Raw genomic sequence first — 18,432 nt, 5'->3', positions numbered from 1 at the left:
GCTCCCGGCAGCCCAAAATTGGTTTTTTGGGGGGTGATTTTTATTAGTGATGCCTCACGGACTGGTACCCAATGCCTTGCAGCATTGCACCAGTCCATGGACCGCTGGTTGAGAAACACTGGTGTACACCATGAGCCAGCATGGTGTAGTGGTTAGAGTACTGGACTAGGACTAGGAAGACCCAAATTCAAATCCTCATTCAGCCATGATACTTGCTGAGTGACTCTGGGCCATTCACTTCTCTCTCAGCATAACCTACTTCACAGGGTTGTTGTGAGGAGAAACTTAAGTATGTAGTACACCACTCTGGACTCCTTAGAGGAAGAGCAGGATATAAAATGTGTAAAAACAAAAACAAATAAAATAGTGCAAATAAAACTCACACACACACACACACACAGTGCCATCATAGCTGGCTGGATCATACTACTATGAATATTTATATAACTTCATGTCGTCTGATGGCCACCCAGAGATGGGCCTTCTCTGTTGTCGCCCCGAGACTTTGGAACACACTTCCCGTGGGAATAAGAGTCTCTCCATCTCTAGCAGCTTTTTAAAAGTGTCTAAAGACTTATCTTTTTACCCAGGCCTTTTAGCTTTTTAACTTTGTAACTTTTTAAATTTTGGATTATTTATTGATTTGTTTTAAGCTGTTTTTAATATTTAATTGATTTTAATGTTTTTATTTGTTGTGAACCGCCCTGAAACCTTGGGTTAGGGCGGTATAAAAATGCACTAAATAAATAAATAATAACACTCTTCAACCAAATTTCACAAAGTGGTTTACAAAGAAAAATACATAAATAAAATGGTCCCCTCTCCCCAAAGGGCTCACAATCTAAGAAACATAAGACAGATACCAGCAACAGCCACTGGAGGGATGCTGTGCTAGGACTGGATCGGGCCAGTTGCTCTCCAGTTGCTAAATATAAGAGAATGGGCACTTTAAAAAGGTGTCTCTTTGCTCAGTTAGCAGGGGTTCACAATAGTAATTGTGTATCTCTCCATTTAGATGTTTCTCAACTATAAAACAGGAGTACCATATTAATTGTTTGCCTTGGTCCAGGTCTCTATGCAACTCTGTCAGCCAGTTTTAGAATCTTGTGTTAAAATTCCTCATCTGTGGTGACTCAGATGCAAATTTGTACTTTACATGTAGCTTACCCTGGAGCATAGGTCAGGAGATTCTGTTTCTTTTTAGACTTTGAGCCTGTTTGGAACAGGAAATCATCTTATTTATGTATTGTGTGTTTTTCTATGTAAATTGCTTTGAGAACTTTTGTTGAAAAGCGGTATATAAGTAGTAGCAGTAGTATCAATCAATCTTTATTTACGGTCATAGACCAGCATAAAGTATAGGAAGCAGAAGTAAGGGATGCGGTAGGCAATTTGATATGCCCCCAAATATCTGACTTCCCTCCACCATTATTTTGCACCTGGCCCCAGTTGGTGGGCCTTGAGATTCCACTGAAAATTAAAGTAGATTCCACCCCTCAAGACTGAAATCTGCCCACCAGTGTTGCACAGGTTAGGTATATTGGTCAAGAGATATCTCAGTGCCACAATTTTAATTGAAGTGACTGAATAAAAATTGCAAATTGGAGAATATTAATGTATTTGAATAGATTTTCACCATACATGAGCGCTTTCATTTTCTGTGAACTTCAGTTCACTGAAGGCTTGGAGATGTTTGAAATTCCAAATAGAGTATGCCACTTAAATTAGAATAAGTCTCTGTTTTCCAATGATGTTTCACCAAAATATCCATTGTAGGGGTGTCAGTCACTTGAAAATACAAATCTCCAAAAAGACTTGACTTTCCAAAAATTGCAAGTATTTGCTTTTAAGAACTCTCCAAAATGTAAGTAAAGTCTTGCCTCCAGAGGAGGGGGGCATTTATTAGCAATACTAGAAGTTATTCAAAAAAGTGTAAAGCAAAAGTTACTGGGAAGCATCCAGCTAACCACCTGCAGTACATACTGATCAGGCAAAGGGGGAAAAGGGATTATTTTCCCTGATCCCCCCTTTCCCCCAAGGGGAATTTTCAGAGGGCTTTGAGGGCAAGCCAGAAGATCTGTGGAAGTTATGCCTTCCCACCCCATTCTGCACAAGCAGGTGGTTAGCAGCACACTGCCAATGGTTTTTGATCTTTTGTCTCTTGGTGTCTTCTAATATTTCTGAAAAATGATATTCAAGGCAATTCAACATAAAACAATCTCAGCGATGATCTGTTTGTGCATTTTTTGAGCAAGATGTGTACCAGGTAAGGTTTATCACAGATATGATATTTTGAGTAGAGAGAATAATCAGCAGGTCTTATTTTTGGCATGCAAAATAAAGGATTGGCCATAAACCTATATCGGACAGCAGCGATATAGGAAAATGCTGAAAGGAATCATTTCATACTGTGAGGGAGATGGCCATGGTAAACCCCTCCTGTATTCTAACAAAGGCAATCACAGGGCTCTGTGTTCACCAGGAGTTGACACTGACTCGACGACGGCACACTTTACCTTTACCATAAAACAGAGTCACAACTTTAAATCCAACTCTCTTATATAAAGCAGTGCTAGTTTTGAATGGCATACTTTTACATCAAGGACTCTGAATTATTAGCGTTTGACGCATACAAGGTCGCCACAATCATTCTTAAAAGGTTAACAATTGTGACGAAAATAAGGTTGTAAAGCAACCTTGTAATTTTGCACTTGTCTGTGCTGAACAACAATTGTCTCCAGAGGAGCAGTAAACAGTAGGGGTGCCATACTCTACTCTCCATAAATCCAGACTACCAGGCCTCACTTGCATAATCTCCTATTTCTTTCCCTCTCCTTGAGCTTGTGGGAGTTTAACCTAGTCTTCAAGAGGGAGTATAACCCAGGAGAAACAACAAGATAGCCATGCAGTCAAACTAAACATTAATCCACAGCTGTAAATTTTCTTGGTCCCTTGCAAGGTACCTTGGGAATAAGTTACAATAAAAAAGCTTTAGGAGGAGGAGACCTACTGAATCCTCTCTCTACTGGCTGTTTTTCCTTCAGAAAGTTAACTCCTAAACCTATTTTCCTCTACAGAATTCCAGAGAAGTGAGTGAATCATCCGTCTGTTCACAGAAGGAAAAGCAACTGGGGGAAGAAAGCCTGGGGTGGATGGAGTGGTGAGCCAAAGAAGGGTTAGATGCCCCTTTCTCTGACCACACTTCTATTCTTAAGGGCTTTTTTGGAGAAAGTGCTTTCCCAAAAGAACAAATTTGTGCAAGAGACGAGCAGCTACTTTTGCTTCTGACAAATAATTGTCACATTTGAAACATATTGGGCACTTCACAGAAAATTGCAAGTGCTTTTGTAGTAGGACGTCATACTATTTCTTTCATCACTTTTCAAGACTCTGTATTTGACATTTTCCAACAGATTTGCACCAAATATGGAGGGGTGGTGGCCAGTGCTCCCTCTAACAGAGATCCCCAGATGTTGCTGACTACAACTCCCAGAATCCCCAGCTGCGACAGCTTTTGCTTGGGAATTCTGGGAGCTGTAGTCAACAACATCTGGGATTCCCTGTTAGAGGGAACAGTGGTGGCAGCATTTATCACCTAGCTGGTGTGTACAAAATTTCAGGGGGCATGGATAGATATTACAGATGAGCAACAGGCTTATACTGGTGGGATGCTGGTTTTGCTCATCTCTCCTCCTCACTGACTTCTTTAGATGCTAACATAACCACTGCAGTCTGCAGGTGCCACCTTTGCATCGATAGCCAAACTCAGCTGCCAGAACAATGTTCAAGGATCAGCTCCCAGACCACTATACAACAGCAAACTACTGAAACCTCTGAACCACCTAAGTACATAGTTGCACTCAATAGAGAGAGTGGGCAGATGGGCTAGTAACATTTTTCATAGGCTAGGGTCCCCACCACCACCCCCGTTTGCAAGGCTGTAGCAAAGCAAGAACAATTCTTAAACGTGATGTTTCACTGCATGATGTACTAGAAAGTAAAGGAGAAACCAAGAGAACAGATGGGGCTAATTCTATCTCCAGCCTGACCACCTGCATTGCCAGAACCTAAATAGACAGGAAAATCCTGCCAAGAAGTTACAATGTATGGACAAGCACTGCTGGAGAGGGTGAAACACTGGAATCACAAATGGATCATTTAAGTTAGTAAGATCACCCACAACCTAGAATAGGGAGTCACTGTATTCAGAATCATCAGTATACATGTAAGGTATTAAAACCACTAAGCTGCATCTAGTCTATGTTAGTCCTAGCTAAGTCCTATTGAAATTAATGGGACTTAAGTTAGTCATGACTAGCTTGTCTCACTCTTTTAAGTAGTGTTTTGTCATGACTGACTTCGTTTGGATGCTGTCCAGCAGATGGAGATAAAGATATATGTTCCCATATCTTCTCTTTCTTTCATACACCTTTAATCATGCAACCCAAGCAACATTTAGAGTGTTCAATTCTAGGGTCAATTTATTAGAAGCATTCACAACACGATTTGATAGATAAGACACTGTGCTGGCCAAACACACTAAGATAAGTGCTAATTATAGCAGCAGAAGGATTTGGCAGCATATGAAGTATGAAAAGGGTTTGTTGTCAAACCATAATATTCTGAACTAGCATCATGAAAAACAATATGTTATCTGGGAAACAACCACCTTCTGAACAAGACCATACTGCTCTACGTTATGCTTCTTTGAGCTCCAGTACCAAAGATCTCTCAATCTGGTCACACCAGAAATAGTATTTGCCTTGTAGGGTATGTACGTACACTTGCCTCAGCCCTGGTTTACTATATGTACACACACACACACACACAGCGCATCATGTATCTTTCTACACAGAACATTGTAAAAACAGAGCAACTTCTTAACGAGTCAAGATAAAGATCCCTTACTGTTTCAAAACCAATTTCTACTACTGCATGAGTCCTTTAAAAAAAAAAAAATCAGGTCACCTGAATTTTAATCTACAGGGTTGCATTATTCCTATTATGTGGTAACTTCAAGAGGTGCCTAAATACCCGTGTAGCAAATCATATATTTTTACAGGCGGGGGTGATCCTTCTCTATGCCACTAGCTCTCATATCATTTCAGAGTCCACTTTTATTATGAGTATATGAGATTAAGATCAGGGTGCCATTGTGCAGACATGATGAAGCTTGAAGAGATAGTAGTAGGAGGTCTATTTACATGGAAAAGGGCGGGGGAAACCAACAACAACTAAGAGCTCTTGTGATTGGTCAGACTGCAAACAGTAATAGAGATAAAAGCATGACTACCCAAGGTTGCATGTGCTGAGGTATAATAGGCACTGCATAGTTTCTTGGTAATAGGGGTGTGCACAAACAGAGGCTGATGCAGCAGTTCAGATACGAACTGGTTCGTGGATCGGCAAACTGGTTTGGCAGTTCAAGTGTGGTGCCAGGGGGCGACAAGTGGCAGCTTTCAAAGTGAGTACTGCTGGTCCTTCCCTGCAGCTCCCTGCTGCAGTGGTGCTCCCCACAGCAGCCCACACATGCACATGGCCACCATGCATGCGCAGAAGCCAGCTGCATGTTGGCACCACACCACTGCCATGCACAACTTGCTGGGGGGAGGGGGGGACAGCATCACAGCAGGAAGCTGCATGGAACAGAAGTGTTGTACTCATTTTAAAGGTGCCACCCATCATGCCACCCTGCGCCACACTCAAACCACCTAACTGGTTTATGGTTTGGACCAACCTGTTCACTGAACCGGTTCATATTCAAACCGCTGCATGAACCACAGTTTGTGCACATCGCTACTTGGTAACAAAAGCCAAAGTTTCAGATACTACAACGTTATCACAAATCACATACGTTTTACAAAGTAAAATCTCAAAATTTAATATCATCCCCATATCAGATATCTGTCTTTCCCTGTAAAACATCAAGTACATCCATCCTGCACATTATGAGAGCCAACTTCCTAAGCGGCTCATATCATGTTAATGTACGCAAACACATTTGCTGTGTGTAGAACTGACCTGTTCTAACTTCACTGTAGAAATAGTAGGCAACATCCAGACTAGTCAGTTATGATTAAGCCTCATTGAAATTAGGTTAGTCAGAATTTGTCTGCTTGATTTCAGTAGTGCTCAGTCATAACTAACTTGATGATGCCCAATACTGATAGATCTAGTTGCTAAATTGTTGCCAACACCCAGTTGACTTTACTACTCTGCACTATCACATGACTAGAAACTTGAACAAGCTATTTGACCCATCAGCATTGGCTCTGGATGTGCACATGCTCTACTGAGTGCACTACATCACTCCCAAAGCACCGACTTCCCATGCCTTCCTGTGTCTCACCTTGAAGCATTCAGCAACCCCATTCTACCCCAGGACCTTCATGAAGTCTGCTCTTGGAACAAACAGAAGCAGCGAGTTGTGAAGGGTGCTGGGAACACATGTATCTCTAAAGGTGAGGCATGGAAAGGTGGAGGGAAATGATGATCTGGCTGTGGTGCATTGTGTCCAAACAGAGCAGCTGCACACCAGGACTAAGGCAGCAGGGAGAAAGGCTATTAATTGATTAAGTGCCGTCAGGTTGGTGTCTACTCTTAGCGACCACATAGATAGATTCTCTCCAGGATGATCTGTCTTCAACTTGGCCTTTAAGTTCTCTCAATGATGCTTTCATTGCTGTCTCAATCGAGTCCATCCACCTTGCTGTTGGTCGTCATCTTCTCTTTCCTTCAACTTTTCCCAGCATTAGCCAGCATTTCCCCAGCATTCCCAGATAGGCTATACTGCAAGCTTACAACCCTTATGTACTACGAAACAAAAAACCAAAAATCACACCAGAGTTGGGCCTGAGTGTTGGCTCAAATAGATCACTTCCAGAGTCAACGGCAGCTTGTTAGAATGCTGTAAGCTACCATTCAAAAGACATAACAGGCTGGGAATGCCAACAAATGCCAACAATAGTTTCAGATATTAAAATTTTAAGCCTGTATTTAAATTTAAAATTAATTCTGGCATTATGAAGCTTATGGCATCTTCTGCTCTGCAGTAACCAACATCTCAAGCACTTGCTTGTTCCCCCCTAAGAGGATGATAAATACCAGTTGCAGAGGAGAAAGAGAGGGCATGCCCTCACCTCTTGCCAGTGGGCTTCTCAGAGATATCTGGTGGGCCACCGCAGGAAACAGGATGCTGGATTAGACAGGCCTTGGGCCTGATCCAGCTGGACTGTTCTTATGGGTAACAAGTTTGAGTTTATCCGCAAACTGAGCAGAATTTCCAAATTCATCATTATGTGTGTGCAGTTTCTGTGGTTTTGCAAGTTTTTGTTTCTGCACTACTTAGAGAGTTTATTTTATAAAGAAAAGCTGGATGTAAATTTTCTAAAAGTAGTGTTTCAGTTAACACATTTGCAAAGTGTGCTAGCTGCCAGGTCAACAATTCAACAGGTTGTATTAAAATAAAGATAATCATGATCAAGTCCCATTGAAATTAATAGGACTTAAAGTAATGTGTCTTATTGATTTCAGTAGTGCTTAGTCATGACCAACTTTCTCTGGATACAATCCAATGCAGAAGTCCTTTGTCCCAAAAGAGTATGTTCCTCTGCCATCTTTTCCCCTAGTTCCAGCAAAGTACAACAGGCATTAATGCTACTTTAAATAATCATTCAGCTCCTTATACAATTTTAAATTACAGATTTGATCAAGTGTCATTAAATAGATTATACTATCATTTCTTTTAACCTAAGAAAATCAGACAAGTTCTTTTTCTTTAAATATTAAAAGGTACTGTTTCTCATTAAAAAACACAAAGTCATGCACTGATTTTTATCTGCCTAAAAAAAAAAAAAAAAAAAAATCAGCTTCAGCTAGTGCTAGGAGCGCCAAAGAAAATAAATATTTCTTGGTTGTATTTTAATACTTTAAAACAAAGTTCTTAATATTTAATGCCTATTTGCCTCTAAGAGTTTCCACTGTATTTAAGCAAGTGCAAACTTGAACATTTCCAGCCCAATGTAGTCAATGGTGGATTTAAGCAGAAGCAAAGTAGGCACTTGCCTATGGCAGCAAAATTTGAGGAGCAGCAAATGACTGCTTAAAGGCCCATCATGGCCTGCAGATGGGGGCGTGCAGTCATTTGGGAGGAAGGAGGGGAGACAGAAGGAGCTCTCCCTCACTGCCCACACAGCGGCATTGCTAAAAGGGGGGATTTTCCCCTCGGCCCATTACCACCCTCTTCGCTGCAGCCCCATCGCCTGCACGGCATTTTAAAGGTAAAGGGGGGGAGTTTCCCTTCCCCCCCTTCCCCGCAGCCTCTGCTGTGAGGCCTTCACTGATCTTATCCCACAGTGCACAGCGGTGGTTTTAAGGAGAAAATGGGTAGGCTTTCTCCCTCCACCCCTACCCTCGCTGCAGCAGCGGGGGTGGCAAATCATTGGCTGCCTATGGGAGGCAAAAGGCTTAATCGGCCCCTGAATGCAGTCCAAAAAGCACTGCATCATATTAGCGTATTGGGCAGTTTAGCAGGAGATCTACATACAAAAGATACTATTAAACTTAACCCCAACTCTCCAGCAAACTCCACAACATTTTTCCCCCCATAGTGATCCAGAGCACTCATGTAAATCTTGCCATAGAATCTGGGCTTTAGGCAATAGTACTGTGTTCACAGCAGTACAGTATAGATGTAGTTCCATTATACTGAGTAAGGTAAATGGCCTATAAGTCCAGAATAAAGCCAACCACAGAAGCATGAGAATGCTGTGACAGTTGGCAATGCAGCGGTTTAACTACCACCACATTAGTTTGACTCAAGTGGGTATATCACACATGTACTTATTGTGGTATATTCAAAATCAGATGCTGTACTAATATTATGACATTTGATTCTAAGATTTCTATTTGAGCAGGGCTGCACAACTTTGGTCCTCCAGCTAGTTTTGGACGATGGCTCTCATTATCCCCAGCCACACCGTGATCATTCGTCAGAGATTACAGGAGCTGCAGTCCAGCATCTGCAAGAGTTCTGAAGTTGTGCATCCCCATATTTAAAAACAAAACAAAACTATGTACCACACTCAGCCCTTCCTTTATTATATAAACAACTCACATGTAGATTATGACCAATTAGCTTTCACAACTGGCTGTTGTGAATTCCTACCTTTTGAACTAACATGACTTCAGTTTATACTTGAGCAAATACCTCTTTGAAATAAGGTTAACCATTCCATTTTCCATCAGAAAAATGCACACCATGTAAATTCATCTCCATCCTTTTAAATATAAGAACTACCACATTTTGCTTGAGTTGTGCTGTCTGCCCACAAGGCAACACTAATGTGTTCCTATTTAGAGCAAGAGACCAAATACATTTTATATTTTCAAAGGAAGAGCAGCCATTCTTCTCTGTCTCTGTAGCCTTTGGTCCAACTGGCGATCTTTTTTCCACCAAGCATGGCCTAACCCAAGACTACATAGGGGTTGACTCAGCCTTCCATCCTTCCGAGGTCGGTAAAATGAGTACCCAGAATGTTGGGGGCAATATGCTAAAATCATTGTAAACCGCTTAGAGAGCTCCTGCTATAGAGCGGTATATAAATGTAAGTGCTATTGCTATTGCTACATAACACTTACCTCATTCTGTGTGAAGACTATTACAGACTACAGGCAAGGGCCTTTTCATCATGCCTTGAAACATCCTTTTCTCCCCTCAATCCCTTTTTGGGGTTTGTTTTATTTTTCACTTATCCAGCCTGATGAAGAGATATAACAAACACTGTTCACTTCTTTCTGATCATTTAGTTGACCCTAATAAAGGCATCACCCTACTGTTGCTATAGGATTAAATTTAAAAGATATTATTCAGATCCATATATCCTGAAAGTGGCCCTACTGAGCCCTAAACATTAAATTCTCCTTTCAATTTCCCTCCACTTTTGCATTTCGATTAAAGTTCTCTGCAGGGGCCAGACTTCAACCTGTTTGCATCTCTCTGATTCAAAGAGCTTCTTTGCCTGATAGGATTTCCAAGGAAGGCAGACCTGAACCTGCCTATAGGCTCTTTGGTTTTTGCTTCAGTGGCCTGATGCTGCAATAATACACAGCCAGCCTGTCAAAAAGCAAACCTAGGCTTCTTCTCCTATGGCTACTAGAAGATCCTGAACTTTCAATAACCACAAGTAGTCATAGTATAAGGTCACCACTGGGGCTAACATTTAAGCTATAAAAGATGCTATTACTGATTTGTATAGACAAATATCCACATTATGTGGAAGGTTCTAAATAAAGAGTTCGTCATCAGTTTTGGCATGATTGTTTGGTAAGCTGGTTTTTTTTACTCCATTTACTTCACATTCATCGGATAACAGTGAACTTCACTATTTTTCAGGTGAGGGGGCCACTAGCAAAAAACAACAGCAAAAACCCTTCAATGAGAGAGCCAGTTCACACTGCACTGACCTACACATAGTGCTGCAGTTTTCCTAGAGATAGGAGAGCCCCTTTAGGAGAAATAGAGCCTTGTTGAGGCTTCATGCTATCTTGGAAGATACACTCCCCAGTGCTTTATGCATGCCTTCCATGATGGTGCCAAGGTTCTGTTTCTCTTAAACGAGTGCCACTGGACACAACACTATGCAGTGGGAATGGCTGCCTCGGTGCAGTACCAGGGGGGCCTGTGTGGAGTATCTGGAATATTTGAGCAAAGCTTTGCACAGGCCTAATGAATCAGGAAGCCAAGCTTAGAGTTGATGAGAACTACCACTGGCTTCTGTGCCTTGCAATGAGGAACGTTTAACTCAACTATGATAAAAGTTCTGGAACCTTTGGATTGGTAGTGTGGACAGAACATGGAGAGTCAAAAGAGGTAGAACTCAGTAACCACAGCACTGAAATCTGATCCAGAATAATTAACCTCACTTGCTGTCTTGATGTCTGAAATAGAAGAATCTGATTGATATAGAGAACTTTATCGTGGGTTTAATAGTAGAGTAACAACTGTCCCCCTTTTCTAATATGGTTTATACCAATAATCTCTGGGGATGCCAGAATAATGAACTGTATACAGAATGTGTCACATACTGTTATTCTGAAGCCAGAGTGAGTGCAGTGCTCCCTAATCTCACTTTAAGATTAAAAAAATTGACAATAGCAACTGCTAGGAGAAATGCAACTGTTTTGCTTCCTTTTGTACCACCACCTCCATTCAGAATCCACCAGAATGATTCTCCCAGCTTCACACCCTACAAGTGGGGTGCTGAAATTGGGAGATGGGGCATGTCACGTTCACTCTATGGATAAGAGGTAAACAAGAGAGAAGGCTAGAAACTAGTACTACTTTCTGCCAGAAGTAATGAAAGATCATCAGAGTATTACAAATAGATTATAGAACAATCAGATCAAGTTCTATTCTTAGACATGATGCTCACTAGTTGATGAGCAAGTCAGCTCCTCTCTACCAGGCCTAACTTGCCTCCAAAGGGTAGTTGTGAGTATTACATGATAGGAATTCTTAGGAAGAATAAGAAAAGATATCCAGAAGCAAGATTTGGGCCTCCACTCTTTTTGTTGTAATTTCAATTATCACGAGTGACCAAATGTTTATATTTTGTGAGATACTGGGATATAGCCTAACCTCTCTCATGCTGACATATTTCCAAGAAGATAAAATAAGTTATGCAAAATCAGGATAATGAAATACAGTCTGTCACAATTTAAAACCCAAGTTAAGTTCATTGCACTACAATATTCATTCGTCTGTAAATCATATACTTTTCAAGGGACCAGAAGAAATGCTTTATAACAAAGACACACATATTTCCTTCTTAGTTCCTGCAGAGAGATGTTCATACTTCACCGAATAACTTCAACACCAGTCACAATGTAGCATTATTAAAGCAGTGCTTAGATCTTTAGTCCTTAGAACATCTACTATGCCAATTTAGTTCTACCAACTTTAGATAAAGATTTAGATAAAGTTTAAGAACTGTGGTTTTCGCTTTCTTCAGATGAAGTCATTTATTTCACCAGACCATAACACCAATGCTTGAATATTAGTGCCTCTGCTTCTCTTAAAGCTACAGAACACCTCAAAAAGCTAGATGCATAATCTTCTATAAGATGCATAATCTTCTACAAGAACACCACGACTGCATCCTAGGCATATTCCCACTGAGCTCAAAGAGAGCTTCCCCCCCACCCCCCAGGTAAGTATGCAATCCTACTTTTTCTATAAAAATCATCCATTTCAATATTAACTGACACACAAATATATGTACCTTCCAATGCAAGATCAAGATTACTTTGACCACTCATCCACATAAAATATATTTTTAAAAGGTCACTTTAATTGATTTAGGCATATGCATGTAAAACTGGCTTCTCTGCAGACTTCAGAAATCCAATTTAAAAAGCTATTCAAATATTTGTCTTGCAAAAGGTCACAATGATATTTAGCCAAAAAAAGTGTACAAAATAAAAAAAATGTGCATTTTAACTTGCAGTAAGTTTTCAAGGGGGTTGGTATGAAGATAAATGTTTAGCAGAAGGTCTGAAGGACTAAGTCTCAAATCACATTATAAGAGAGGCACTGAGAGTGAGGCAGATTTATAAGGTTTGAGGCAATCAGCAAGGCGTGTTTTAGAACTGTTTTATACCTGAAATGAAAAACTTCAATGTGAACCCTGACAAGGGAGGCCAGAGCAGACTTGCAGCACAATCCTATGCTAGTTTACTCCAGGTAGGTTTGCCTAGAATTGCCCCCTTAGTTACATAGCCCCTTACCACTCAGACTGTGAAATTCTACAGCTTTGGGAGTGCAGGGGAAATAAAGGGAGCGAATCCTGAAAATTTATCTTGGATTCAGGTGGTCAAGATTTGGGAGATAGCATTAGTACTGGAGAGACCACTACACAGCAAGCAAAACACATATACTCCATATTCATTCTCCTGATTGTAAAGAGGCATAAACTCAGCCTTCCAAACCCAGAATACACACACACACACTCTTCCAAACAATCACCAGGAAAATGCTTATTTATTATCAGGAGGACAGAACGCACGCCCTCTTTTTCCAGCATGAGTAACTTTTACACATACTCACTAACTCACCCCCACTAGAGACCAGCAGGGTGCCCAACAGACTCGCTCCAAGCCCAGCTTGACTATACACTGACACATAAGAACTAACTACATAAAAATAGAAGTGATAGCAGTATTTGTTTATCAGGTTGTTCTGTGAAACCAACTGCAATATTAAAAGCCTACGCTTTATTTATTTTTTTCCACATCAGCATTAGTAATAATGAACATATATTTGGCCATTTAAAAAAAAGAAAGAAAATCACACACAGAGTGAAAATAGACCTAAAGTGTCTGGCACATGATCTCTGAAGTCTATTGTTCCTTTCCTCTGCTATGAAGCATCATTTGACTATAAAGGTCCTTGATGTGGAAATGCAGAGACAGGAATCAATCGCACCGTTTGTCTGTGTTAAATCCTTGTTGCTGGCAACCTGAATGAACACTGTTCGAGCCGCAGCTCACACATACAATGGTATTCATTTTCTCTCTCTCTTTTCCCTTTTTACATGCCTGATTTAGCCTTAGCCGGCAGATTTATGAGTCCGTTTCTCTTGACAGCTTAGCTCAATGTATTTTATATATAATCACATACACAGCCAGCAGTTAACTCTTCCGCTGCCTGGCAGGATTTGAAATGCAGATTCATCTCCAAGCAGTTAAAGGTGAAGATTAGTAGCAAAGCTCAGAAAGGATTATTGATAGTTACACCAAAGCAAGGAGAGGGGGAGAAGCAGAGTGTGGGGAGGGCACCAAGATACATTCTGGGACTGCTTTTTTTTTGGAGACGCAGTAGCCCTTCGGATACAAACCCTATTGTTAAAGAGAGAGGCTGCGCCTGCTGAGTGTTGTCTCTCTGATGTGGCATAGAAAGCCAGGACTGGATCTATCTGTCCCCCCGAGTAGCAGAATGTTTGACGTCTTTTATGCATAAGAGGCAGCAGTCAAAAGCATCTCTATAAAGCGGGGGGGGGGGGAAACAGGGTCTCCAAGCAGCCTTACCTTGTGCTAGCGCTTGCAACATGTGGCGCTGAAGCAAGAGAAACGCCCACCATCCCCGGCAGAAGAAGAAACAGAAGTTTAACTTTATCATCGCTCGATCTCGCCAGCTATTCCTCCGTGCAGTGCTTTCTCCATCCAGCCGTTTCCGGACCGCTATTTCCTCACCGGCCCCGGTGCCGTTCGAAGAGTGCCCGCCAGTTTGGCCGGCGTGTTGCGGGAAGCTCGCCCCGCCACCGAGAGAGGCCGGCCCGCTCTCTAGGGCGGCGGATTGGGGATGTCGCCCACTGCGTCCAACCTGAAGTTTTCGGGGCACAGAAGCCCCCGCTTTGGAGCGGCCGAGGTCCCTCTGATTGGCGCTCACTTTGCGTACAGAGCCGAGGCAGCATTCCCTGTGCATGACTGTATTGCAATCGCCGCCCAAATCGATGTATCGCGTGGAGGAACTGATTGCACCAAAACAAGCAGGCAGAAATGCGAAACACATGTTCCTCTGGACCGTCACCTCCAGCGCACAGAGAGAGGGAGAGAGTTCGTGTGTGTAAGTTTCCTGGCGTCAGTATTTCAGCAGCAGAGCTGGCTGCTTCGCGACATCGCCGGAAGAAAGCACAACAATCGTAATACCCGAACGAGGAGGCGACAGATCCATCTCAGCGAACCACCAGCAGACAACCCGGAGAGCACCTTCCATACCGCACAGATGACAGAAACTGGTCCCCCTGGTGATTAAGCATGGTTAGGTTTCTGTGTCGGCTCGCTTCGTCTTCTCCCCACACGCCCTCCCCCAGCAAAGACCCCCTACCCCTGAAGTTCTGGATTCTTGAATAAGTCCTTCAGTCTCAAGAGAGCAGGAGGCGAGATGAAGCGACCTTGTGTCTCAAGAAGTCCCTTTCTCCCATAGCCTTGCAATTAAGATCGGCCACGCCGCCGGGCAGGTTTGGGTCTCCAGATACACCTCTTGAGCGCCGCCAGGGTTCTTAATCCGATTCCCGCTGGTCCCCAACATCAACACAGCGAAGGCTGGAGAGATCCAGAGCCAGCAGGTAAACTGAGCCCGCTTCTGGCGGCTGCTTTCCCCGCTAGATTTGCAACCAGTGTGACCCGCCAGTGGGAGGGAAGGCTGTCTCTTGAACTCTCGCACTCCTCGGCGAAGGTGGGGGAAACCTGATCAGATTTCCCTCCCAGGAGGAAGGGGCTGGGAGGAGGGAAGAAGAAGCTGAAGCACACCTCCAGTGAAACATCCAAAGAGTGGCGCCTGCTCCGGGCTCAGCTACGGAAGCAGCCAAAGAAGGAGGGAGATTTTCAAGCAGGAGCAGGGCTGGAGATTGCCCATCGGAAGTAGCAGCAAGAAGGTGGAATCCTCTGCTTAGCTGAACTCCTGCGTCCCTGCTCGTGTAAACCCCCCGGGATCCTGGTTCCTGCTGCGTCTCTCTCTCTCTCACGCAGGAGCTGCAAACAGAAGGAAGGCAGAGGAGGGAAAAGGCAGTGAGAATCGCCCAGAGCAGCAGAGGCAAAATCACGGTGTCGAAAAGTGCTTTCGAGGCGGAACAGAACATTTGGCCACATTTAAGGACTCGCGCCCTACTCCGTCTTAAACTGGGCAGTCCCCCCTCCCCTTTCCAGAATTGAATGTATGTTTGTTTGTTTAACGGTTGCAATGGACTGGGATTTTGTATCAGCAGAAACATTTCCCTGAATGCCCCCTTCCTCTCCGTTCACCTCGTGGACACTCAGAAACGGCCCTCCTGCACACTTACTTGCGTGTAAGCGCCCTTGTACCCAGGGGAGCTTACTTGTGAGCAGTGGCAGCACCAGAAAAAATGGGGGGGGACAGAAGGGGTAAAGTACTGGTGGGCAAGCTGGATCCCACATATTAGTGGGGGCAAGCCAATTGGGGGGCTTGCCCCCCCCCGCCACCCTTGCTCATGAGTAAATAAACATGCACAGAATAGTATACTCAACCCACACATCTCCCCACCGCAGGGTGTCCATCTGATCCCAACCAGGGGTGCAGATAGAGGAAAATGGGCATAGTTAGGAGAGGGGGGGTCCATGTTTGTCCCCAGCAGCCCTTCAGAGTGAGGGAGATAATAGGGCCAAGTGGAGTTGGGGGCCCCAGCTTCTTTGAACCCATCCACTCAATTACAGCTATACCTCTGGAGGAAAAACTTGGGGAGCAACTCTTCACTTGATCCTTTTTTTGTGGGGGGGAGCATGAAAGGCTTTTTGGGGGAGACTATTAGATTTGGTGTAAAATGAGGGGCAGCTCCTCAAATGCTTGTGGGGGAGGATCTGCACCCCTGGCCCTCAACCCAACTATCTCTTACATTCTGCAAGATATTCCCCTCAAGGGATGGAGCCGCTCTGGGAAGAGCAGAAGGTTCCAAGTCACCTCCCTGGCAGCATCTCCAAGACAGGGCTGGGAGAGACTCCTGCCTGCAACCTTGGAGAAGCTGCTGCCAGTCTGTGAAGACTATACTGAGCTAGATGGACCAAGGGTCTGACTCAGTATAGGGCAGCTTCCTATGTTCCTATTAATGTCAGTCCCATTAATTTCAATGCAACATGCTGCAGTTCACTCAATGTGCCCGGCTGCCAAGGAAATACATTGCAGCCCTCCTCTCCTCCTTCACTTCTCCATTCACATGCAGATATTTTTCTTAAACCTAGTTTTCTAGGTAGCCATTTCTACCCCTCCCCCCCAAAAGCCACTTCCAGCCCTCACCAAGGCCCAGAAAGCCACTTAGAAGTCAGCTTGGAAATACAAAGGCATTGAGGCCAAACAAACAGCACTTAATAAACAAACAGTCCTGGAAACCATAAACAATGTCTTCCTGGGCATTCCTAAACAAACATTTTTAGCTTTAAAAAGGGATTCCCATAGAATCCAACGAGTTTTGCAGCCAAGGGTCCGAGTTTGGGATTGAAACCTCCATTCCAGTTTCTCCCCTCAGCTCACGCTTCACTTCTCCCCCTGCTCACTTGATCTCAGCTCGGTTCTTGCACCTTCCCAGGTCTTCCAAAAGTTTCACGCTCCTTTTCATAACTTGCTCAGCTTTCTTATTCCCCTCATTCCTCAATTATGGTTTTAAAACCATGAAGTTCGCTGAAGGGCTCCTTTCCCTCAGTCTCCTCTCATTTACCTCACAGGTGCAATGAATGGGGGGGAACTGAAGCCACCATTTAAGTAGCTTCAGGTGGGCTGTTTTTGACTCCTTGGAGGAGGAAGATATATGTATGTGTGTATATATATATATATATATACACACACACACACACACACACACACACATACATATAGTATCCAAATTAAGGAATATATATCAATCAATTTTATTATTAGTATATAATAAACTAATATAATAATATATAAACTATATAATAAATAATATATAGTATTCAAATTAAGGAATATATATCATTCAATTTTATTATTACAAGGAAGAAAAACGATAGGAAGAACATACAGAGGTGCAATCAATATCAAAAAGAATATTTAAAAAATGTATAAAGGTACACATATTCCTTAATTTGAATTCTTGGTTGGCTTTCAGGAGTGCCCTCCAAACCTATCTGTTTGGCCTGGCCTTCCAGGGTTTTCAAATTATTGTAAATGGTTTGGAAGTTGTTACCTGGCTTTTCCGGGTTTTTAAACTCTTCTGACTGCTTAATTGTGGCCGTTTTATGGTGTTTGATCACCTCTGTTTGAACTGTTAATTGATTTTAATAGTTTTGTTATCATTGTAAACCACCCTGAGCCATTTTGGAAACTAAATGAAGAAATAATTAAAATAAATTATATATCACACCTGCTTTTGTCCACACCTTTGTTGAGTGGCTAATAAATAGCAAAGCAATCGTATATTAGGCAGTTCTCTTCTTCTTTCCCTTCACACAGTCCCCTACTCCAGTGAGAAGAAGCACCCTAAAAGCGGGTTTTATTCCTTTTACCGGCAGTGGGCTGCAGTCTTGAGGGCTCAGGGTCTGATGGTAGAACACATTCGTCTTGAAAGGTCCCACGAAGACCCTTGTTTGTGGTCTTTTTTGAACTTGCCAGGGCTTTACACGACTCTGAGCCCCACAGAGATTTGGGTGTGATTATATGTCTCATGAAGGGGGAAGCAGTAAAACAGAAGGGCCTGGAAACCTGTCCTAAACTGGGGGAAAGAGGAAAATAATTGGGTATTTTATTTTATTTTTGTTATGTTTGTGCATTGCACAACAAGACTGGCACGGAGGAGGGGGGATTGACATTTCCCGTCCGCACACGCTTTTGCCGCCCATTCTCCACGGGCGCGGCGAAAGAAGGAGCGAGCCGCGCCTCAGCGCCAGCCACTGACTGGCAGCGAC

At 43.0% G+C, this 18,432-nt stretch overlaps 1 protein-coding gene across 9 annotated transcripts in view; it reads right to left on the bottom strand.

Annotated features, from left to right (window-relative positions):
• SDK1 (sidekick cell adhesion molecule 1) overlaps nt 1-18,430 on the bottom strand; it is a 733,784-nt gene extending 715,354 nt beyond the window's left edge. For 6 of the 9 annotated variants that reach the window (XM_053276313.1, XM_053276318.1, XM_053276319.1 and 3 more), the window contains exons 1-2: nt 17,065-17,293; nt 14,086-15,531 (exon numbers count right to left, since the gene is read on the bottom strand). In XM_053276313.1, the coding sequence (XP_053132288.1) occupies nt 14,086-14,569 (484 nt within the window). In that variant the 5' untranslated portion in view covers nt 14,570-15,531; nt 17,065-17,293. Of the gene's footprint in view, nt 1-14,085; nt 15,532-17,064; nt 17,294-17,714; nt 17,767-17,891 lie in introns of those variants that run through there. The other 3 variants (XM_053276314.1, XM_053276315.1, XM_053276321.1) reach the window with 3 other exon arrangements.
• Nucleotides 18,431-18,432: the final 2 nt, after the last annotated feature.

The sequence above is a fragment of the Hemicordylus capensis genome, chromosome 13, assembly GCF_027244095.1.
Source record: "Hemicordylus capensis ecotype Gifberg chromosome 13, rHemCap1.1.pri, whole genome shotgun sequence".
Classification (NCBI taxonomy): Eukaryota; Metazoa; Chordata; class Lepidosauria; order Squamata; family Cordylidae; genus Hemicordylus; species Hemicordylus capensis.
The sequence above is the reverse complement of the archived record's forward strand: the minus strand, read 5'-3'. Positions and strand labels throughout refer to the sequence as shown.